Source organism: Amphiura filiformis, chromosome 12 (genome assembly GCF_039555335.1).
Source record: "Amphiura filiformis chromosome 12, Afil_fr2py, whole genome shotgun sequence".
Classification (NCBI taxonomy): Eukaryota; Metazoa; Echinodermata; class Ophiuroidea; order Amphilepidida; family Amphiuridae; genus Amphiura; species Amphiura filiformis.
Window position 1 is genome coordinate 11,975,943 of NC_092639.1, and position 25,993 is coordinate 12,001,935.

The 25,993-nt window shown below is 37.2% G+C and overlaps 1 protein-coding gene across 1 annotated transcript in view; it reads right to left on the reverse strand.

Annotated features, from left to right (window-relative positions):
* LOC140165796 (mitochondrial glutamate carrier 2-like) overlaps positions 1–25,993 on the reverse strand; it is a 42,476-nt gene that overhangs the window by 7,620 nt on the left and 8,863 nt on the right. Inside the window, exons 2-8 of the mRNA XM_072189118.1 lie at positions 17,922–18,162; positions 17,315–17,353; positions 9,495–9,626; positions 7,490–7,545; positions 4,728–4,818; positions 3,203–3,315; positions 1,522–1,536 (exon numbers count right to left, since the gene is read on the reverse strand). Coding sequence (XP_072045219.1) covers positions 1,522–1,536; positions 3,203–3,315; positions 4,728–4,818; positions 7,490–7,545; positions 9,495–9,626; positions 17,315–17,353; positions 17,922–17,953 — 478 coding nt within the window. The 5' untranslated portion in view covers positions 17,954–18,162. The remainder of the gene's footprint in view (positions 1–1,521; positions 1,537–3,202; positions 3,316–4,727; positions 4,819–7,489; positions 7,546–9,494; positions 9,627–17,314; positions 17,354–17,921; positions 18,163–25,993) is intronic.

Consider the following 25,993-nt stretch of genomic DNA (forward strand, 5'->3'; position numbering starts at 1 on the left):
TGATCAATGAAAGCACAACGCTAGTTTTAGCGTGCTTATCAATGGAAGCACAGCGCTACAGTTTGTCCACTCTGAAGTACAAAGTGACAATGTTCGCGTATACAGCGCGTAAACAGTAGGCAGTGCTGCATCTCTGCTGAGGGATGCGTGCCTTCAAAGTAGGCACAATGTGTGCGTCCGCATTGGTACTTTGTACTTCAGAGTAGACTGACTGTAGTTCTCTTGCTTGAGAACGCTTTGTGTACAAATCAATAGGGCATGCAATGGCGCAAACTGCAACTTTTAAATTTGAATATTCCTTGGGTTTTTAGATTGTCGTGTTTTTATTTCTTGAATGATTTCAACAAATGAGGTCTTAAATTTGAGCTAAAAGATGCAGCAGATTGCAGCTATAATTGGCTACTGGTTCCAATTATGACTTATCTGTCTTTGTTTAGGATAAACAGGAGCTGAACATAACTGGTAGCTTAATTTTTTGGCTTACTGTATGTCCTTTGAGAATGGGGTACAGTCTTGACATACGACTGGATTGTGCATTACACAAAAAACATGAAATCAACAGCCAGGTCTCGAAACTGCCAACTTCCGACTTAACCATCATTTTGTGGGAGCAAGTCACAATTGAGCTTTCAGTGCAAAGAAATGAAAGAAAATATTGATGCTTCAAGATACATCTTTATGAAGATTTATTGGATTCAAAAGAATGCATGGGCTACACAAAATTAGCAAAGAAAGCTAAGCATTAAGAGTAATTAAATGGCTCCGTAACAAAAAGGAATAATTAGAATATAAGATGTTATGAAAATTTTACCAGGCAAATTTTATAGTTCAAACTGCAACATTGGGATACTTCACAAAATACTTCACAAGCCAACAATTAAATTTTAACAAGACTTTCAAAATCCAATGTAACAACATTTTTGTTTGTTTTTAATAATATAAATTTGGTTAATTTTGTTCAAACTTGAATAACAAAAATTTGTCTGAAATCAAATAATGCCTTTAATAAGTTGTGACTATGTTTGGTAAACAGTGTGTACGCTGCTCATAATTTTCTTTCATTTCAGCACATATGTAGAGAGTGGACCCTATGATTTAGCTGCACTGTGTGAATATCAGGCTGCTGTTTACAAAGCTAGATGGCCTTGAGTCACCCATCACAATGTGGACCTTGCTCGCTCACTCCACTTGAGGGAACCTAGTAGAAATAAGGGTTCAAAATCTTAGAGAGATAAAGTTGTTCTTCAAATCTGTGACACTGCATTCACCTGGGGGGGTCTGGTCCATGTCCCGATGAGTCTCCAACCTGGTATCTGCCAACCTCGTTACAGAATTCTGCTTAGTTGATAGTAGCCTTCTTCTCTATTCATCAGCACTCGGTGTCTTCCTCTTCTTGGTCGACAGTGTCACAGAATTTATGTACAACTCCCTCCGCAGAGTATTTGAAACCTATTTCTGGCCATTTCGCTAGTTGCAGGTCACCGGTTGGACATGGATGACGAGAAAATGGTAGATACGTACCTCCTACTTTGTCCGCTGTAATCATTTTTTTTTTCAAGAAGGAAATTTAAGAAAAATGATATGTGAGTACATCTTAATATTGATTAAATATGATCTACACATGCACCATTAGGAGTATAGAATTCTACATGAATGGATTTTAAAGAAAACTAACGTGCACTGGTACAAGATTTGCCGACAGGTTTTCAGATGGTTTGGTCATAAACATTGCATCATTTAATTTGCCAACATGCAAGTTATGTTGCACACTCACAGAATTAAAACCAGAGAACCAGGACTCGACCGCCATCTTGATACAGGCATGGAGCAAAAATTGGGGTATTCGGTTTCCCTCGAATGCGCCGAGGCATTCAGTAGTCATGCAAACGCGACATGGATGATGGGCGCATTTGAGAGACGCACTTGATGCGACCTGCACGCGAGTACCAAGACGCTTGATGTGAGACGCAGAATTGTTTTCGTTCGTCTCCGCACACCGTCGGCAAGGACCCGAATACCCCCAATTTTCTCCCCATAGCTGACGGCGCGATTGTACATGCCGGTATAGGGAGTCCCGGTTCTCCTTCTCTATATAATTCTGTGTGCACACTACATATACAATGAGTCTGAGCTACATCTTAATTACACGTCCTATGCATAAAATGACCAGTAATGAGTGAGGACATAAACAAAGGTCAAACTCCATATTTCAAACTAAGAACTTAACAATTCTTTAAATTATCACTAAAAACGGTTTTTGACATCAGAAAACACTGTCAATCTGCATCTTGATGTTAAACTGCATAAATGAGTTTACAAGCATATTTACTGGGCTTAGTAGTTTTACAAATGATAAAAATTCTATGTAATTATTCTACTTTAATTCAGCCAGACGTTACAAGGAGTTGTTAAAATTATATAACAGGTTGTTTGGGAAGTCTAGGATACAAGCATAGAATGATCTAAATTCAGCAAAATGATGAAATTTGCCTGAAATTTAACTACGGTTTTAGATAATTAACTAAAAGCATGATCTAAGGCACAAGCATCTAACTGCCCAAACTCTTAGCAAGAGGGTGCTGATTTATTTTGCATTAAAAATATCCATGAATGAATAAAATGTGTGTAAAACAGAACATTATTAACAAATTGTGCACTTTTCTGTGATGCTGAACAGCATGCATATGGCAACACCGTAGTATTTTTGCATCTTAAAAAATTGTGTTTTGGAAACTGAAATCCAGGAGCTCCAAGGGAGCATTTAAAAAAAGGTGCAGTGATTTATTGTGCGCTAGACACAGGCACCTAGACGTTGATCCACATGCCTCAGCACACTTTACAGGTTGTCGCTGACCACTATTCAGCGACTTTGCAGCTTTAACAGCACACCCCCTAGACATTCCACAATTGGCCATCGCAACCAGGATCAGCTCCCCGAGTTTTGTACGGGCAACAACTAGACAATTAGCAGGACTTGTCCAGGGGAATTTCAAGTTTTTTTCCATGAGAGTATACTAAACCACCGCCAGGGTTACCATAGTCAAATGCCTTTTCGATTGAGCTAACTTAACTGCTTATGGTTAGGAATCTCTCCCTCTCTCTCTCTCAAAATTCGTAACGACTAGCAAAATGGAAGGACAAAATGATATCTGATGTTAGTGGTAAGCCAGGATCCTAGTATATTAGTGTATATCATTCATACCTGATCTGCCTGAATCTTGGAGTTGTATTTTCAGCATTTCCATAGGTGTGGTCACAATGATTTGACATAACCCTGCACCTGCACCAGCGAGAATCTCTCGTGGTACTGTTTTTCTACAAAGAAAATGATAACAAGGTTATAAAGGTTATTTACAAAAGTTCTGGTGTACAAATCCAAAAGTATTTCGGTATAGGATGGTAAACATACCTCAATGACGTTTCGTACTACATCGTAGTCTTTCTCAAATGAACTCGACGTTAGTGGCGTTTTGGAGTGTAGTAATTGGTCGTAAATGTGGGGTAGGAAGTTCCAGCAGGATACCATGCAGAAGAGGAGTGTGAGAATTGACAATGCAGAATAAGTCATTCTGAACACCTTGGTCTGGGGCGGACATATTAAAAATGAATTTAGAAGAGCAGCAACGACATCACTTGCATTACATTCCAGATGTTAAATCTACATCATGTGCAAAATTTGAGGAAATTCGCACGAGTCCGTTTATTTTAGGGCCATTTGTCTATAACTGGTCTTTACATGTAGCCCTATGGAGAGAGTGCCCGTTGAGGGCACTATAACCACCGTTTTAGGAACAAAAATGTGATTTAAAAAAACTGTCTCGTGCGAATTTTCTAAAATTTTCAGAGTATGTAGTATGAACATGTAGAAATATAATCAAGTAGTTGCCCTACCTGCTCTTCTCCGAAAAAATAAAAAGTCCTATACCTCAATGATAATGAAACCTAGGTGTGAACTAAAACTCTTGAAGTTCAAGCAAATTTCATTTAAAACAAGTTTCAAGCTTGCTTAACTTATTCTAAAAGCATGTAAAGCACATCAAAAATGACATATTTATATTACAGTTACACATAGCATTTGGATTCAAATGCGGAGAAAACTTGTGAAAATATTATAATAAGTAATATCTTATAATATAATATTAGGGCTCTTTTTGAAATTCCCTTACACAGGAAGGTGTGCACCATCCTGCAGCTTTCCTGTGCTAGCCTTCTTTTGTTAAAATCCTGTGTGATTATAACACTGCAATTAGCCACTTACACAATGTAAATTAGGAGCGCGCTTTCCTGACCGAGCTTTCCTAAGGCGCGCGCTTAGCGAGGGGAATCCTGCCTTCTTTCTGTGTGAAAATGTGGTAGGGTATTTCAATATGAGCCCTTATGCATTGTGGTACTGCTGAATACCATCATGATGCATGCAAAATGTGATCGTAACGTACATCTGTTCACGAAGCCAGAATATTTCCAACACTTCACCCCATTCTGTCTAGATGTATTGAAAATGATCTTTGCCAGCTTCGCTACATGTAATAAACCTCATATTACATGTGCCTGTCAAAAGTCCAACATTGATTTTTAAAAATAACATAAAAAATAGCAATTTGTGTAACACTGACAATTCCGCATTAAAATTCCAAATCCGCAAACAACATGTCATGTTCTGTGACCGTCAATTCTCCCTAACCTGTGTAACTTTGGCAAGTTTGGTCTTTTATTTATTTACAACTTACTTTTCTGTGAGTAGGAGTTGTCTGAAGAAGTCATTTCCAACTAATGTAATGGCTTTCTCTGGTGTGATAAGTGTCACGTTAACACCATACCCTGAAAAGCGAAGCATAATACAGATGTCAATATTTAGACAATAATAACTGCGCACCATCTATTTTGAGGTCATTGTATGAAATCGGAGGGTTTTGTTTTGGGCGAGTATTTTTCCGAGGAGCGGTAGCTCCCGAGGAAAAATACCGAGGCCCAAAACAAAACCCTCCGATTTCACACAATGACCTCAAAATAGATGGTGCAAAGTTATTATTGTCATTCATTACCGTCGTATCTAATATTTTGAACAAATCAAAATGGCATTTTATGTTATTTTATGCCATAAAACGCTGTTAAATATAACCAGTTTTAATCATTGTTGTAACCTACCCTACAAAAAAAATCAACCAGGCGAATATAACATTCGCCCGACAACAAGAGCTACCAATCACAGAAGCGCGACAACATCGCGTAGGCGTGTGCGTTGCCATAATGTGAGTCATTGTGAGTTATTCATAACCTCATTAATAATAAACATGATGTGTGCGATCCAATTACATTTAGTTATTTGTGAAAACGCGAATGCAAATCGAGGTCATTAATATCTCACAATTGACCGCAAAATGCATAATTGTTCCAATGTCGCACACAATTGACCGGCGTTTATGTTGTTGTCAGCGTCGAACAAACTGCGCGCTGCTGCGGCTGCCGTCATTTGGATTGCGCGCTACCATATTTGCACAGATTGTGATACGCACTTTTGTTATTGGTCGTCATGTTTTAGCCTGATCGATTTTGGGAAAGGGAAGATGTAAAAATCATCTATTTTTATAAACTTTTGAGCAAAATTTTGTGTTATTTTGTAAGGGGAAGAGATTAAAGTGACGGTTATGAATGAGGTTAATAACTTTGCATCGGTAATATGTCGGGCATTGTGAAAAAATCTAAACATTTTGCTTTGGACCTCGGAATATCCCTCGGGGCCTCCAAAGGCAAAATGTTTAGATATTTCACAATGCCCTCCAAATAACCGATGCGCAGTTATTAACCTCTAATTAATGACCTCGCAATTAGTGCGCGGTCAGGCAATCAATTTCTTTTGATTGGATTACAGGCTTCGCGTATATTAATGAGGTTATGAATTGTTTGTAGATTTGTCCTCTTGCTCACAATATAATGCAAAATATGAAAAAAAAACTCTGCTGCAGGTGAGCAAAAATAATTCTTCAACGGTCTGCCAATTTGGCGCAGTTTATGGTGTATACGGAAGTGGTGTTCTGATTGGCTAATTGAATCACATCATTATTGCATCGGCACCTCATTCGCTGGTCAAGCTGCGTTGCATCGTGTGACCTAGTTCTTTTTACACGATAATCAGACAGAGCAGAAAGACACCTCTGAAGGAATTTGCTGAATAGTATAATTTGAATGTAGGTAATACCGTATTTCGTCAAATAGTCGCCCCCCTCAAATAAACGCCCCCACCACTTTTTTTCAACCAAGAAGTTTCAAAAATTCTGATATTTCCATCCTATCTTGTGTAGTAAGCTTACCAAGTTGCTCACATGGTCGCGAGTAGCAGCAATAAATGGCGAAAATCTGCATTCGAACCAAAGTGAACCAAAAGTCAGTGTCAAAAGGTCATAGTTCGTCATTTTAGCGTGACTTTTAAGCTTACCTAATGATTTTAACGGGAATTTTAAATACAAAAATGACCTCTAATAAACGCCCCCCCTTGGGAAAATGTAACGCCCCCGGGGGCGTTTATTCGACGAAATACGGTATTATAAAATATATTAATAGGCACAGATAATATGTAATGTGCGATGGAACACACATCATGATTGTTCACATTTTACATTGTATGATAAGCTGTAAAGTGTACTGAGGGTCGTGGTTCAACGTCTAGGCGTTATGCCGGTACATAGCGCACTATAAATCACTGCATTCTTTTTTTAAACTGAAGCCATATCTACTTGTACTTTGGCACCCATTGTAAAATCACTGAAATTGTGACTGTTTTAAAATGACGACTCGCATTATTTTTAATATCAGTTGTAAAAGGTCTACAAGAGGGCAGTTAACAGTCAATAGAATATGAGGCTCAGCTATGGATTCTTCTCTATGTTCTTATGCTTCATGTGTGTTCAGATAATTTTTGTAATCGCATCATGTGGGATATACCGTACTGACGCGAGTATAGTCCCACCCCCAAATTTTCGAAAAATTTCAGAAATTAAAAAAAAAAAAAAATGAAAAGCTTGCATGTAAGATGATGCTTGGTACTTGTAAATATCTTTTTTCGTTAACATTGATTACATCGGCGGCGGAACCGGGGGGAGGGGGCAGGGGAGGCAATGCATTTTGATATCATTAATAGAGTATGACATGAAAACAAAGTATCAATTTTCATATTAAAAACACAAAACACCGTGCAAAATTCAATTTTTTATTTTTTTTAGGTCAACCATGAATGATCCTAGCATTTAGGTCTAGGTCCAGGGACACTACAAAACCGAAAAAATAAAAAACTTTTGAAATTCGAGTATAGTCCCATCCCCCAATTTTGAAAAATGTTCACCCAAAAACGGGGTGGGACTATGCTCGCGTCAGTACGGTACTTGGGCTTTCCATTTCTTTGTGCTGGTAATACGCAGGGTGGTTAAGTTTAAATATAACAGCATTATGAAGGGAGAGTTATTACATGTATTTACAGTACATAAATGAATCTCACCTTTGTATAATCCAAGGAAACCGTCCGCCTTTGCTACCTTTTTGAAACAATCAAATCTGTGAATCATACAAAGAGCAGTCATTAGCTTCAATTAAAACAAACAGGCAAGCAACAATAATTTTTATAACTTGATAGTTTGTACATTTGGCAAATTTTATGCATTGACAAGCAATAAATTGAAGGGATGCTTAAAAAAACAATAAATTTATCACATGTTATATACATGTAGTATTGTGGTATTCCATTTAACCCACATAACCCCTGTGGAAGATTTATCTAAAGTATTCCACAGAGGGTGTATAAGTTGTAAAAATATTTGAAATACTCACTCCAGTTGTGGACGATATAGGTATTAGGTATAGCCATAATACACAGGGAGTATGGGTTTCAAAATGATTAACCCTACATTTGAAAAATATACTCCCCCTGTGGAAGATATTTCCAAAATCTACCACAGTGGAATAGCCCATTTATAGTATAGATTGTATGTGGATCCAATGATACAGCCATTTTTAGGCATGCATATCACTTTTAAAAGCAAAAACATTTTGCATGCATTTTTTTCCAGTCAAAATTAACTACCAATGTGCCTTTCGGGTTTGCACTCTATTAATAATTTCCAATTTTTTTCTGATGTCAACATGAGCTTTACTTTATTAATGCAATCCGTATGTTAATTATGTTTTATTTGCCTTAAACAAAAAATAATTATTGGTCGGTGTACTTCACCTCGCAATGCAAATTTATTTTTAGCCTCTGAAATATCCTTTTGAACCCTCTTGAGGACAACTTTCAACATACTAAACAATAAGGAACACCACTTGATTACATGACGTCCAATCTAAAATAAATATTGGATTAAACTATTTTGGGACAATGCGAAGGTTGATAATACATGTAGATGAACTTGGGTTTTATTTAAATCTGTGAACTTTTTGAACTTGGATTTTAAAGGGGCATTTCGTGATCCACAGCCTCATCCCCCCACTTTTCCCAAAAAAAGTTGAGATTTTTACACCTCTGGCTACATAATGTTTATGTACCAAATATTTCTTGCAGATTAATTCGTTTAGCAAAAATATCGCCAAATTTGATTTTCGTTCTGGTGCACCAGAACAAAATTACAACACATTGTCTATGGAGCAGTGTAATACACATAATCATGCATAACTCGCAAACGCAAAATCGGAATCAACTGAAATTTTGGAAATAAGTTTTTTCGTGGATATCTACTGAAAAATGTCATAAAAAGAGGATGCTAGGATCACGAAATCCTCCTTTAATCTATGAGTTCACTGCACATTGTTTTAATGCAGAGGCAGCCTATTTAATTTGCAAAATCACCTGGGCAAGGATAATTCGCATTGATAAAGAATGCTGCATTGCTTGTTTGAAAATGGAAGAGAGAATTGCTTCTTGTCAATCTTTATGCCTTTACCGGTACTTGACAAGACTTTCATCAATTGGTACATCTTTCATGTTATACCGGTAACTGTGTAATGTTTAAATTGGAAATGTGAAAACATTGAAAAAATTTTTTGCACATGTATGTACTGTACCTCAATAAGACTTGGCGTACCGGTACATATATGCTGTTGCATGCAACTTTTAAAGAAGGCAGTTGTAGTGTGCAGTTGTGCACACAGTTATGATTAAGACTTGAGTCCTCTATATCAGGGACAGTCTGTGTACATGTAGCTCAGTGGTTAGACCGCTCGCCCTGCAAGCGAAAGGTCTGGGGTTCAAGTCCCTGCACAAGCAGGTATGTCCAGAGTTTTTTCTCTGGCTTATTTGCCTTTGCATGTTATGTTTCCATTGTAATTTCATGTTTAATTGTGCTAGTGTAAGTGTGCGATGCACGATTCTTTCCCCTGTATATGGAATAAATATGGTCCATGTACTACCTCACTCACTCGACCAGGTCAGTCACTAACTCTCTCACTACAAGTAATGTACCAAAATGCTTTAGTCTTTAAAATGCATAATATGGTGAAATCCTACTCACAAATTATTGTATGTTGCATGTCCATTAATGACTTGTTGATTCTGCAGCCTCGTCTTCACCAGGTCTATGGGGAACACACACGTGACTCCAACGATACCTGCTACAGCGCCATTGACTATCTTTGCTGGTAAACTGTATGGAAATAAGGGGAAAATAAATGGTTTGTTACATAGGCCTATATATTTACGTCTGTATCATTTACAAGGAAAGCTATAAATATCAAATAAATATGTAACCTAAGCATAGGGAAAATGCGCTATTTTTGAGAGTAAAATGCGCGCGCCAGTTTTTGAAAATGCGCAATTTGCACATTTTTTTACCAAAATGCATGATTTTTCTCCCCAAAGTTGAAATATATGCAATATTAACAAATTTTTACTGTTTTTCTTCTATATTTTCTTGCAAAATTTTGCAACGACCTATTTTCTATACTTTTTTTTAACATGGATTGTGTTGCAGATCATTATAGATTCTTTGATTTTAGTGAAAACTTCAGATTTTGGGGAAATGGGTACTTGAAAAAGGTTATTATGGGCAAATCTTAAAATTCGTGGTCGGACCTAAAATGCGCGATTGTACCCAAAATGCGCAATTTTCTGCGTTTTTTGCACATTGCGCATTTTCCCTGTCCTTAATGTAACCTGATCCACTCAGATCAGACCAATGATGGCAAATTCAGTGATGACGTGGGTGGGGAGGAGGGGGGGAGGAGAGGCTGGGGCGCACTCAAGTTTCACGGTGTACACATGTGTGACCAGAGATTTTCAAAACATAGTGTATACCCTAAACATGATTTACCCTTTAGAGCAAAAAATACCCCTATACAGGAATTTAGTGCAGTTTCAAAACAAATTTTACCCTCTAAACAGGATTTTACATTAAAGATACCCTTACATGTAGAAGCAGAATTTTATCTGAAAGGTACCCATTTTTTTGACAAAACAATGTTTTTGTTTTATCATTTTCTTATATGTTTGAGGAATGTTTCTGATGCGTATAGCAGGAATTTTAAAATGACCCCTAAACGCACAGTCAACTACATGTAGACGTTTATAAAGAACCCTTTTTCTTGAAAATGCTTTTTGTTCATCCTCCAAAAGTATCTTTACATGTAATTAAACTGTGTAGACTCTCATTCATCTGGGTATGTTGAAATTAAGATTTAATTTAAATCTGGTCAACCAGACATACCTATTTTGACGGACGAACCGATGTTGCGACTGAAACCTTCAGTCTTCAGCTGGGTTGTGATGCAACTTACATGTAATTCATTTTTTCTGGTCACACATACAGTATACACTGTGAAACTTCAGTGTGCCCCCCGGGAGTGATGAGTTATCAAACATTCATGGTTGCCAATTGCAGGGGAAGAAAACACAGTAAGAGATTTTCCTATTTTCTCTTAAGATTCCAAACAGCTTTTTCAAAAATTGCCATGAATTGAAGTTACTCATGCTCAATTATAGGTTAATGAAAGTGTCTTACATGTACTTGTTGAGAGTGAAATTGTACAAATAAATGCACACGTACTGAGATGTTGATGCGTCTAGTGCCCGGCAATTTCTCGGGCAACAAGTAATACGCATTTATTAACCTATTTCATACACGAGATAAAAAAACGTAATTTTTGCTAATTTTATAACAAAATTGTCACTAAAAATGTTGCAAAATACGAGCAAATATAATGCATCAACCCGCAAGGAAAATGAATCAATCCTACGCGGTGCGAACGCGTTCGGAAGCACTGCGCGTAGTACGCGGAGTGCGCGCCCGTGCAATTATACAATATTAATGCACTAAGCGTATTTATCAGCAGCTTTTCTGATTGGCTATGTGGTTCTAAGAGTGTATGAAATGTTAATATTAAGAGGAATGTGCATACTGATCCTTTTACAAGTTACTTAGCAATAAATTTTTAAGACAAGATGAAATTATTGAAGGTTAATCAAAGGTTTTAATTTTTCCCTTTGCTTGTTTTTCATTTGTATTGACAAAATTTATTTCAACAACATTGTTTTTAAACAAGCAACCAAATACCGTAAGCAAATATTAACCCAACACAAAATGATCTAAAAATACAGTTTCATATGATAAAATAGATCAACTGTTTTTTTCTGTTCTAATCAATTTCAGATTTACATTTGCTGGTAACCTGATTTAGTATTAGGCCTACAAGTAATTTTAACAATATAATTTTTTCATGTTGAACTATTTAATATTCATTAGATAGTTCTGTATTATCCTGCAAGTCTCAGATTACTCGGTGCCATCATGGACTGTAGAAAAAAATGATCAGTCCATGGTGCCATCATCATCTGTACACGTGAGCTGTTACTACAAGCCAATATAATTGCGTAAAGATATTTTTGTGGTTAAAAGTTCAATCAAATTTTTGCAGAGTGATGATTTTGGGGTTGTATGTATTTTTAGTAAATCTTAAGCTTCAATATCAAGCATTGGGTGTAGAATTTGCTGGCATACATTGTACTAGTATATCAAGCTGAGAAATGCCTGAAAATAAAATCACCAACAATTTCTGCTAGTGCTTAAATACCATGTGATTTGTTTTAATAGCGCCAATGCATTTCTATACTTGAATATTTTCACACATGTACCAGTATGAACCTCTGGCTTGAAAATTTGAAAAAATCAATAAACCATATAATTTATATTCGTTATTCAATATTTGAAGTGTCAATATTTATTCTGTGATCAATAAAATACTGTGTACTTTTTTGTGCTTTGGCAATTTTGAACTACAACCAGAAACATGGTGAAAAGCAGTACTAAGATGCTCCTCTGGTTCCCTCAAGAAGAGCCTTAGAGGAGCTGTTTGGACCATGGGGCATTAAAAGTTTTAAAGAGCCATCAAGGGAGCTAAATTATTATTAATCACTCTTCTACATGCCATAGCTTTGATGAGCTATGTAATATACATTGTACATGTAGAGAAATCAATGTGTCTGCATTGCTTGTTTCTGAATATCTTATATCCTCGAATAGTCGCCCCCTTACTTCCACCATTTATTTCAACCAAGAGGTTTCAAAAATGCCGACATTTCCATGCTTGTGAAGTAAGCTTATTGTAATGTAAACACAGGATCGCTAATGGCTTCAGTAGTGGACGAAAGTCTAACCATATTAAACGCTGTAAGTCATTGTTCCCAAGTTCATAATTCATCATTTCAGAATAAATTTTAAGCTTTTAAATACCTAATGATTTTAACAATGAATTATCATCCTAAAAATGACCTCTAACTAGCTAATAAATGCCTGAGGCGACTATTCAAGGATATACATGTATGTTAGCTCTAAATCAGAACCCTCATGATGTTAAGTCCAGCAGTGGGGGCATAGTGAATTTCAGGGGTGGGGGGGGAATCAAGCAATTTTGTGCAAAATTGCAGCAAAAAGTGGTAATTTTGGGATTTTACAGGTAAGGGGCAAGAAAAATAATCAGGGAGGAAATGCCCCTCAATTTCCCATTCAGAGAGGGTTGGTCATGGTTTTCACACTTTGTTTTGAACATAACAACTGTATTGAGGACTTATATCACAGCTCAAAATCTGAGAACTAGTTTTTGAACTCACGATGTTGAGTATTCTTAAATACATAAATAAATAAAGAACATAATTAAACATAATTATAAAGAACATATTTGCTCATTTTTGTTTACCGCACACAAAGCATGAAAATTAATGTTCTGCGAAAATTTCCAGAGCTGGCACACAGGCACATCATACACGTATCATAGTATATTGTCGTAGGAACCCGTCTGCACTGTAAGGCAATGTTAAATGTTACAGACGGCCTGCTGGGTGATGTGAAACTGAGCGGCAAGAATCTCATTCATAAGTGAAACAAAACTTAAAGGAAAGCTCACTTTGAAAATTAATCAATTTGATTTTTAATTTTGTACATTACTGAAATAAAAAGCGAAATAATAGTTATCAATAATGCCAGCTGTTTCATTTCCAGCTGTTCCTTTCTATGACTTTATCTGAACAATGATTCAAACTACAATAAATACAGGAGGCAAGTTCAAGAATGCTGACATTTTCAAAGTTGACAATTATATTGTATCATGTGCGAACATGTGATTGCCCCAGTATCAACGACCTTATTACCTGCACATCTAAACATAAATATGTACAAAAGGGTATGTCATCCAACTTGATAGTTTGATACAGATATTTATTTTGATAACTATAGATGAAGTCCTTGTACCGTTACATTCTCTACATGACTGCACATGGATGACCCGGCAATTCGCTACTTGCGGTTCCGCCATTATGCACTATGTGAGGAGAGCCTCGAACTGGCAGCATACATGAAAGGAAGAATTATGTAACCTTACACAGAACGTTATGACTAGTTCAATTCCCATTCATGTATGCTGCCAGTTCGAGGCTCTCCCTTTTATAGTGCATAATGGCGGAACCGTGCAAGTAGCTGAATACCTGCAGGCACTCTAGCAACAAAAGCAACATTTTCAATGGGTTTAGGTGCAACTTTTGAATACATGCATCTTTTTGAAGCCGGTCGAGTGCAGATCCGTCGGAACACACTTGTCAATACGGAATAAATGCTAACCTAATCATGACATCATCCAACCTTCAGTTTTTAAATTTGATTTTTAGTAAATTATCTTGTAATAAAGCTACATGTAGGTGTGTGTTTACATTGGTTTTGTTAGCTTCTGCATGCACTTCCTAAATGAAGTATTATTAAAGTTGCTCATTTTGCATACATCAGATTCATCATAATTTTGAAAGCTTACGAGGAGCTTGAGGAATGAGGAAGGGTAAGGGCCCGGGGGTAGGGCACATCAAAAAAATTTGGTGGGTTGGGTATATATGTTCCCCCGGAATTTTGAGGTGGTGGGTCTTTGGGAGCTTTATTTTGATCAAATATTATAGGGGGTCTTTCAGAGCTGCGAAATCCAAAAAGGGGGGGTCTTTCTGGGGGAATATATACCCGTATGGTCATTTGTGTTAAGTAAGGGAGGGCAGTGAAAGAGGAAGGCAGGATTCTAGATTTAAACTTAAAGAGATTATGATTTGGTGTGGGGCCGTAGTGGTCATTTTCACTTGACAGATCATCTCAGCAGCCAATCAGACACAAGTGCATTTCAACGCAGTAAAAATGTATGCTTATATGCTCTTGTTAAAAGTAAACAATAAAAGATAAGTAAAGATTTTCTGTACAAAATAGTTTGCCTATAACTGCTTCATCCACTGATCAACAATCATAGTCCAATGTGAGTATGTGACCTCTCATGTTTATGCACTTGTCAGTTGATGTTCCGCCCCCTGGGTATCCAGTGATGGTTGGGCCTTGCACATCGCTACCCATTTGTGTGTTAAACCATCCGACCATGTCTCAGCCAAATCTACGACCGATATGGTAATACATTACATTTTGTATGTATTTGTGTGTAAAACCCTGGCTCATTCGTCAATGGCAGACTGTTTGTGTGGTCTGGAGTGAGCTGGATCAAACTGGCGGCTGTGGAGCCTATCTAGATACAGCATGGTGCATGATATACTACATGCATAATATGATCAGCCAGTTACTACATGTAGGGATTATGTACATTGTAGTCAGTATTCGAAATAAGCACTTTATCCTCTTGTCCAAAAAATCACTGGGGACAACCATAACTTGCCCCCTGGACAACCACTACATTTTACCTCCAAAACCATTATATTTATAAATAAATGAAACTTGACATTAAATTTTGACTTGACTATGCTTGATTATAATTTGCATCTAAAGAGAGATCTGCAGACCACTACTACTAGCACACAGTATTACATGCTGTGATGTCCACTTGCTCAGCATGTACTGTTCTGAATATTTTTTAATTAACCATTTCACTGAGTTAACAAATGGTGCCAGTGCTTGAGATCCGCATGATCAGAATGGCAGATTTTGAAGCTTGCACAAGTTTACCAATTTTGGCTCTACAGATTTTCCAGAGCAAAAAAACATCAAACAAATTTGATAACATGACACCACATTTTGGGGACAAGAATTTATGCTTTAGTTGTCCTTGGGACAACCTTATTTTTTTCCTTATTTCGGACACTGATTGTAGGCCCCAACCACAATGATGGTGAATATTAACACTAATGTCCGATTCTTACTCCACATCACAGCGCGATGCGATGCTTTTAAAACCTCGCAGCATCGCACGATGAAATCAAAATGTACATTTTATTTTCATTGTGCAATATCGCAACGCGATGCTATAAAGTTGAACAAAATCCAACTCCATTGCGGACCAAAATTTCCACTGCACGATGAGAATTTTCACCGCTGAGCTCGTAAAAACCTGGCTCAGATTTAAGTTTTTATAGCATCGCAGCATCAAATCGCGCTGTGATGTGGAGAAGAACCGGACTTAAGGCAGTTATTACCGGTTAGTTCCAACTATTAGGATTAAGATTGCGCTATGTTTTATTTAGCATTTTAGTAATTTACATGTAGTATAATGTCAGCCTTATTGATACAGTATTGAGTTCAATATGTGACATGATCTGGTCCATGGAGGCCAAAGGCGGCAAATTTGAAAACGAGATAAAAGGCAAAAACATGGAGTAAAGAAACAACAAAATACATAAGAAAACAAACATCACTCAATTTCAGAACTTCACAACCAAGTATGCAGATGCTAGACCTTTGGTGTTTTCAGTAGGGGGCTGTATGATAGCTTTTATAAAAAATTTGTGATAATTATAGTACGGTAACTATCTTTTAAAAAATGCCTCCTTTGGCCTCCATGGACCAGATCGTGTCACATTTTGAACTCAAACTGTATCAGGCTTGCAAAGGAATATTATAGGCCTACATGCATATTAGGCGAAAAAAACTTTTGGCTTGACCAGTTGTTTTCACCAGACTGACCCATACTTTGAAAATCTGGACAAAAGTTTTTTCTGTACATAAGAATACCATCTAGTTTATGGACTGTACCGTACCGTGGAGGTGGATAAATAATAAATATTGTTCCATATAAATAGTCATACTATAGTGGAAATTTCAATTGAATAAACGCAGACTGACATTGTGTGACGATTTTTTGTGTATACTGCGCGATGAACGTCAGCGTGTGCGACTGTGTGTGAGTAACACGGAAGCGAATCAAACCATGGTAACGCACTCATGATGGGTTAGTATTGTATCGTAGGTGAAGGTTGTGCATTCGCGTTGTAGTTTGAAATACGCAATATACGAACGCGGTTGGATCAAGTACAGCTGTTGAAAGCTGTGTTCATTCAATTGAAATTCCTACTGTACTCTGACATATCTACGCTCGCTATTCGAGACGCGTCGCGGTTTGTGAACAGGGCTAGTTCTACATACTATCCATTAGGCCAGATAGAAAAATAAACATGTTTCACATCCCCTCCCGCTTCCTTTTTTGAGGCTTCATTTTTTTTTTTTTTTTTTTTTTTGAAATTAAAATTCAGTTATAACTAAAAAATATGTCTAGGAAGTAGAGATGCTTTCTATAGCCTTGCTAATATACACTTTTATAAGGTTTTGTGATAGTTAGAGGTGCCTATCTCTCAGAACAAGAAATAAAAAGAGGCCTCCTCATTTTTCCAGGCATTATTGAATACGCTATAAACAGCTCTAATGGGTATTCACACCGATTTTGCGATAAAAAATAAAAAGCCCCCCTCTTCCTCCTTTTTTTCAAAAACCCGGATGTGAAACATGTTTTTTTTTTTTACTTGGCCTTATGTAAATAAATTTTAACATGTGGTTAACTCTGCATGTAGTGTGTTAGTAGTCCCAGTACTATTACTTACTGCACTGCTCCACCACCAGCACTTGCAGCTGATAGGGTCCTAACATTACAAAAATCAACAAAGCAAAATAACAGAAACATCAGAATTTTGGACCAGCTGCAATTCACTTCTACAATTCCAGTACTCTCTTGAAATAAAAGCCTGTATGTAATATATTTATGACATTAAATTGTGAGCTGAACGCAGGGACTGTCTTTTGGAATTTGCAGGAGAGCATTAAATAGCTCTTCTGGAGTCTTCACGGAGAGCTATTTAGAGCATTTACAATAGAATGTAAGGAGAGAATGGTCAACTATAAAGGAGAGCTAAAAATTACTTTCTATAATTTATCAGATATAAGGAGAGCAGTAGAGAGCAATTGCTCTTGCTCTCCTCAAAAGGCAGTCCCTGTGAACGAGTCCCAGGCAAGAGCCTAGATATTTATATAATATTGCCAAATTGAAATTGACAAATACAATTTCCTGACTCATGACTTTTATTAATTTCCCGTCATGTAGCAAATTCTTGCGACAGTGGTACAGTGTGCAATATTTGCTTTCACAACTGAAAAGAAACTTGTTATTTTAAATAATATGAAACATAAAACTAAAACTTGCTGGTTACATACCTTATTATTTCTTCCGGATTTCTTTCACCCATTTCAACTCAAAAGAGTCAAAATCAGCTCAGAAGTCACTGCAAACTTTCTAAATCTGCTCCTCAACTGTAGCTTCCTTCTAACAGTGTAAAATGTTTGCACAGTGAAGCTCTGTCCGCTGCCCTGCAGCACCCCTGTCACTCACTCAGGTACTCTAGATGCAGATTCCGAACTGATGAGGTTTATGCACAAACTCACTGCTGAACTTCACCTGTATAATGAAATGAAAACAATAAAGTTGAACCAAATAAAAATTGAATTGTATTCACTATTCAGATCAATAATCAGCTTTTTTACTTCCTTCAGATTCAATTTTCTGATTTGAAGTCCAAGTTCGGTGGTAGAAAGAAATCAATCCCTGACCTTGGCACACACTGAGTTTTGTGCCTGCTGTTGATGGGTCTTATACATGTACAGTGAAACTGGGATCAAGGTCATTTTGAAGCATATTATTGTAGTGGACATTTTCACACTACATTTTATTTTCATGCTCCAAGCTGTTACAGCTTTTTAAAACAACAGTGTGCAAATATATTCCTTCATCCAATGTAAGGAAATTTAAAGTCATGAATTTAAAATAAAAAACGGAAAAAGGTCAAAATTGGCAAAGCACAAAAAAAATCATCACACAAATATTTTCACTTATAATACAGAATGCTCAAGTCCCAAGACAACTACTAGTAACCCTGATCCCTGGATTTTTCAGGCTGTAGAATTTTCACACCAATAGCTAACAATGAGGAGCCACTGTACTGCCACGCCTCCTGCCACACCCACTGCATGCCTCTTTTCGCCAGCTATAGGTCAGAGTTGCCTTTTGTTACCATAAAAGATTAATTTTTGAGAAAACCACTGCATCAAAACTTCATGACATTTGAAGGGGGCTGGAAACATACTATTTTTCAAATTCAAGGCCATGGAAAAGGAAAGTTAAAAGACCAAGAATTTCAAGGCTTATTATACTTTTAGTTTTAGCCACCAACCAGAGGGTCACTCCATTGTATGTCCAGGCATACAATTACTGTATGTAGACCATCCAGGGTAGGACGTGGATTTGAGTTTGGCAATGACCTTTAAAACGTACATTGTATACTGCTAGCTTCATCAAGGAGGGCTATGAATATAATGGGGGATCATAGAATAATTATACCAAATAGTAAACCAAAAAAATATGTATGTTTTACGGTACCAAAAATAGGGGTCATATTAATGTACCTGAACAGCGTTCAAAAAAATGTAAATTTCCAGGGAATCAAGCTAAATTTCCCACAATTTATAGCATGTTTTTATATTAAAGCCAGATACAATAAAGACACAATTTCCCTCCAAATATCGAAATTTCCCTCGAAACACCAACATTTCCTGGGAATGAGCTTCTCAAATGTTCCACTTTTTCAAGCCATGGTACCTAAAATAGGCAGTTAAGAGCTGGCGACTCAAAATTTTCAACTTTCAAAATTTGTGCACAATTTAATTTTCTTTTGAAGTATATATAGACACTGCTTCCAACACTTACATGTATCCTTACGAAATTCCTAGTAGTATTAAAATTCTCTGATCATAGACCCTGCAAAAAGAATTTTAAGGGTCTATGCTCTGATGATATCATCACTGACCATTTCCTGATCGGTGGCAATCGGGTAAAAATTGGGTCACTTTCTAAACTTTTCAAGACTAAATCCAACCATGTCAGCAAACACCATGGAAGTACTAGTACTTCCTTGCAAACACTGAGAGGCACAATGCAGAGCACAGGTCATGACCTTCACAATTTTAACAGGGAGTAATATTTAGGACATCAATACCAGTATGCAAATACTGCATTGATATGCCTATCGTACATCATTTAGGGGCGCTCAAGGGGTGGTGAATTATAGGGGGGGAGGGATTTTTGGCAGGCCAAAAGGGTGGGGCATGCTTTTTTTTGCAGGTTGAAAGGGGGGAAGCACAATGGGGATGGCAAAGGAAAGTATCATTAAAATGACTGAATGGGGAAACATTTGCAAATGGGGATGCAAATTTGGCTTTGTCCCCTGCACAATGGCACAAACAATTGACAAATAGGGACAAAAATTTGGCTTTGCCCCCCCCCCCACACTAAAAGGCTGAACAGTGGATTATTTAAAAAATAATAGAAAAAAAATCAGAAAAAAGGCATGTTCTAAAGGACACTATAATATACCGGTAACCAACATCCCATGAAGTATGTGACAAGTAATTACCTAAATCAAATAAAGTAGTTAGTAAAAGTACCGTATTCATTCCAATTTGGGTGGGCGCTTATTTTTACCTGGTTTACCTAATTTTTTTGTAAGGGCCATTTATTAGAGACAAATTTATCTGCGTTATATAGGGTCCCGAGACATTCCAGTAGCTTTTCTGGTGCAGTAAATGTATTGCAAGTTTACACATGACTTCAAATCCTTAAGCTATTTCACTGTATCAACGTCTATCAGTCACTTCAACATCAATGGTACCCTTTAGCAAATTGAAAATACCCTGGGTGGGCGCTTATTGGGGTATGGGCGCTTATTGGAACGAATACGGTACAAGTATATTTTACAAGTACCGGTATAACAAATAAATTATCTAGGCCTAAATAAATAAATAGATATAAGGCTGTGTGTTTTGAACTCGCCACCCTTAGCGTTACATCACAAATATTATGAATTTTTACACCAATCAAGTTTCAAATTAGAATATCTACACAACTATCAACCCTAAACTAGCAAAAGTATACATTTTTGAAAAGCTGAAGGCATAAGCAATTCAAATATACACATTTCAACTCATTGTACAGGGTGACCTTGAAGTTATACAGGGTGGAATAAAAAAATTCCAAATAAAAAATGGGTCACTTTAAAATGCATTGCTTATTACTAACTTGCAGTTATAAACTAAAATTCCGCCGCCTTCGGCGGCGAAAAAAAAAATTCTGCCTGACCCAAACTCCCATGCCCCCCCCTGAGAATAATGCATTGCTTATTACTAACTTGCAGTTATAAACTGAAAGTAAACAACATTGATTTGGTTAGAGGTTAGGGGGATCCTACTGACTGGGGAAGAAAAAAAATCACAGCTGTTTGGTTAGTCTCCTCCGCAGCCAGTTTGGTTACGCTCCCTCCACACAAACAGTCTGCCAATGGTCACGAACTGGCACTTTTTGATTCGCTAACGGGGTTCTGCCGACGGCAACCAGCTTGACGTCAAACAAAGCTTTCAATTGGTCGATCGGCTACACGGCTACTTTATTATTCATGAGCAAGTTTGACCCGCCATCTCGCCAGCTAGACTGAGGTCAATCAAGTTCCCGTATGCACAGCCCTACGGCTATATACGTGTAGCCAATCAGAAACGGCGTTATAGTGGCCATTGGCAGACTGTTTGTGTGGAGGGAGCGGAACCAAACTGGCTGCTGTGGAGACTACTGTTTGGTAATCTCAGAATACAGGGTGTCCCAAAATATGTTCAAATTTTTTTACAATTCAACATATTTTGAACTGAAACAGTTTACCCCTAACCCACACTGAAAAAGTAAGTCCATATTTAGATTCCTCATCAAATTTCCTCTCAGAAAATGTATACTTTGACTATGATAGGATAAGTAATTAAATATTTACAGCAACTTTTAGATTTTGAAGACATCCGCATTGTTTACTACAGTGTTTAATATGAAAACGGGTAGTTTTGTACGTAAAAGTTTGTATTTTATAGACTAAACTAATCATAAAGAGTTCAAAATGATTAAAAACAATTAGCATAATTAATAACCTTTCACAAGAGCTCTTAACCATGCCTGTAGCCCATATGGATGCAAAGATATGATCAGTTGATTCAACGTGCACACACAAAATCTATATTTCTCATAGACTTTGTACATACCACCACCGCCACAACCGCCACCGCCACAACAACCACCTCGGCCATTCTGAACTCAAAAAATTATAACTCCACTATCTTAGCTGATAAACAGTTCTCCTTTGGAGGTCTGTTAGGTCACTCATTTAGCTACAAAATGACACCAAACACACTACACCTTTTGTTTAAGCAGAGATATAACAATTTGAACGAGTCTCGATTTGGAAAAGCGTAACAAAACCACCATTTTTGGGTGGCGAGTTCAAAACGCGTGGCCATAAAAATAAATTTATAAATAAATAAATAAATAAATAAATAAGGCCTAAATAAATAAAAAGATATTAATATGTAATAAATAATAGGTAAATAAAATAAATGAATTTGTACATAAGTATACATAAACATACCTGCCAACCCTAAACCTCACAAACAGGGACAAATGGGAGAAAAAATATGGAAATCTAGGACATTCCTGAACTTCCTACAATTTGTATACGTACATTAAATACTACATTGTAATTTGTATACATGTATCTAAAGTCATATTTTTGCAAAAATAGGCACACATGGTAAAATCGCTCTATGCTTTTTGTCACTAAAAATAGGAACAGCTGGCAGGTATGCATAAATTTATATTAAAATAAATGAATGAATTTCATACATTCAGAACAGATATACAGATTTATTGCACAGATGATAAAATTTATTGGACAATAGTATAATAAAAATGTAAAGGTAAGGTAAAGGAGACGATCCTGTATTAAACAGTGATCGGAGTGCCCATCTCTCTTTCATTGGCGATTGGGCCAGACTCCTCCATGTATTGTTGCTATAGGGGGATCGCTACACCTCCTCTACAGCGAGTCTGTTACCTTCCCAGCATTTAAGAATGCCGGTACCCATTTAAACACCTGGGTGGAGAGGAGTAATCGAGACAAAGTGCCTTACTCAAGGGCACAACACGATGGTGGGTTCAGTGACGATGTGTACGTATGATGGTTCCAATTAGGGGTACTTTTCAAGAAATGTCCGCGGAATTTTCAAGGACAAAATTGTTTGTGATCGTCCAAATTAGAGGTGTTTTGGAGCAAAATTGTCCTTGAAATGAAAAATAGGGTGTATTTCTAGGACTTTCCTCCACGATTTACTGCTACAGTTTTCGTTTTTTTTGTATTTTTTCTGTCCGTTTTTTTAGTAGTTCCACACAACAATTGATAGGGTATTTTTTCTGAAAACAATTGTCCTCATTTTCCCGTGAAATAGGGGAAAAATTCAAAAGCGTCCTTGAAATGGTAACAAGGACCGTTGGTAACTGTAGCGGTCGCTGCGGGACAAGGAATTCAATTCAATTTTGCAGTTATGGTGTCTTTGAAGCAGGTTTAAGTTTGACCGCTATTTTGACCTGTAACCTTTGAGGGCGCTCATCTTAAAATAATGCCAGAAAGGGTATTTCCATCCACACCAAAAAAAAAAAAAAATCAAAATTTGAAAAATTGTGTTCGAAACCAATTTCGGACACTTTTGATGTCCAAACGATTTTCGGGAAAAAGCGTCTTGACATCAAAAGTGTTCGAAACCGATTTGGACACTTTTGATTTCCAAACGATTTTCTGGGAAAAAAGCGTCTTGACATCGAAAGTGTTCGGACACCGATTCCAGACACTTTTGATGTCCAAACAATATACGGGAAAAAAGCGTCTTCACATCAAAAGTGTTCGAAACCGATTTCGGACACTTTTGATGTCCAAACGATTTTCGGGAAAAAGCGTCTTGACATCATAAGTGTTCGAAACCGATTTCGGACACTTTTGATGTCCAAACGATTTTCGGGAAAAAGCGCCTTGACATCAAAAGTGTTCGAAACCGATTTCGGACACTTTTGATGTCCAAACGATTTTCGGGAAAAAGCGCCTTTGACGTCAAAGTGTTCGAAACCAATTTCGGACACTTTTGATGTCCAAACAATTTCAGGAAAAAGCGTCTTGACATCGAAAGTGTTCGAAACCGATTTCGGACACTTGATGTCCAAACGATTTTCGGAAAAAAAAAAGCGTCTTGACATCGAAAGTGTTCGGAAACGGATTTCGGACACTTTTGATGTCCCAAAAGTGTTCGGAAACCAATTTGGGACACTTTTGATGTCCAAACAATTTTCGGAAAAAAGCGTCTTGACATCGAAAGTGTTCGGAAACCGATTTTGGACACTTTTGATGTCCAAACAATTTTCGGAAAAAAAGCGTCTTGACATTGAAAGTGTTCGAAACCGATTTCGGACACTTTTGATGTCCAAACGATTTTCGGGAAAAACGTCTTGACATCGAAAGTGTTCGAAACCGATTTCGACACTTTTGATGTCCAAACAATTTTCGGGAAAAAGCATCTTGACATCGCAAGTGTTCGGAAACCGATTTCTGACACTTTTGATGTCCACACGATTTTCAGGAAAAAAGCGCCTTGACATCAAAAGTGTTAAATCCTAATTTCCCTTAATTCTTGTCAATTTCCCTTAATTCTTCTGAATTTCCCTGAATTTCCCTTAATTCTCTTCAATTTCCCTTAACTTCCCTCAATGTTCCCCTCATTTCCCTTAACTTCCCTTTAATTTCCCAAATTTCCCTTAATACTTGTCAATTTCCCTTAATTCACCTAAATTTCCCTCAATTTCCTTAAATCTCTTCAAGTTCCTTAACTTCCTCAATTTTCCCAAAGTTCCCTTAACTTCCCTCTATTTTACCAAATTTCTCTTAATTCCCCTCAATTTTCCCCAATTCCTCTCAATTTCCCTTAATTGCCCACAATTTCAATTAATTCACCTGAATTTTCCTGAATTTCCCTTAATTTTCCCAAAATTGCCCTTAATTTCCCCCATTCCCCTCAATTTCCCCAAATTTTCCTTAATTCTTGTCAATTTCCCTTAATTGCCCACAATTTCAATTAATTCACCTGAATTTCCCTGAAATTCCCTTAATTCTCTTCAATTTCCCTTAACTTCCCTCAATGTTCCCACTTTCCCCTCAATTTCCCTCATTTTCCCAAATTTCCCTGAACTTCCCTCTATTTTCCCAAATTTCCCTTAATTCTTGTCAATTTCCCTTAATTCACCTGAATTTCCCTCAATTTCCCTTTTCCCAAATTTCCCTATAGGCCCTCTCCCTCACTAAGTACCATAGCCATGCGACAAACGATGTTGAGGCAAATAATGCCAGAAGAGTATTTACATCCAAAAAATCTCAATTTCAAAAATGCAGAAAATTGTTGAAAATCATGTAATGCCCCTTTAATGACCTAATTAGCATATTTCGGGATGAAACTCTTTTCCAGTATGGGGCCGGTATAGGCCCTCCCCCTCACCAAATACCATAGCCATGCAACAAACGTTCCGCAAGTGTTCGGAAACCGATTTCTGACACTTTTGATGTCCACACGATTTTCAGGAAAAAAGCGCCTTGACATCAAAAGTGTTAAATCCTAATTTCCCTTAATTCTTGTCAATTTCCTTAATTCTTCTGAATTTCCCTGAATTTCCCTTAATTCTCTTCAATTTCCCTTAACTTCCCTCAATGTTCCCAATTTCCCCTCATTTTCCCAAATTTCCCTTAACTTCCCTTTAATTTCCCAAATTTCCCTTAATACTTGTCAATTTCCCTTAATTCACCTAAATTTCCCTCAATTTCCCTTAAATCTCTTCAAGTTCCCTTAACTTCCCTCAATTTTCCCAAAGTTCCCTTAACTTCCCTCTATTTTACCAAATTTCTCTTAATTCCCCTCAATTTTCCCCAATTCCTCTCAATTTCCCTTAATTGCCCACAATTTCAATTAATTCACCTGAATTTCCCTTAATTTTCCCAAAATTGCCCTTAATTTCCCCCATTCCCCTCAATTTCCCCAAATTTTCCTTAATTCTTGTCAATTTCCCTTAATTGCCCACAATTTCAATTAATTCACCTGAATTTCCCTGAAATTCCCTTAATTCTCTTCAATTTCCCTTAACTTCCCTCAATGTTCCCAATTTCCCCTCAATTTCCCCTCATTTTCCCAAATTTCCCTTAACTTCCCTCTATTTTCCCAAATTTCCCTTAATTCTTGTCAATTTCCCTTAATTCACCTGAATTTCCCTCAATTTCCCTTTTCCCAAATTTCCCTATAGGCCCTCTCCCTCACTAAGTACCATAGCCATGCGACAA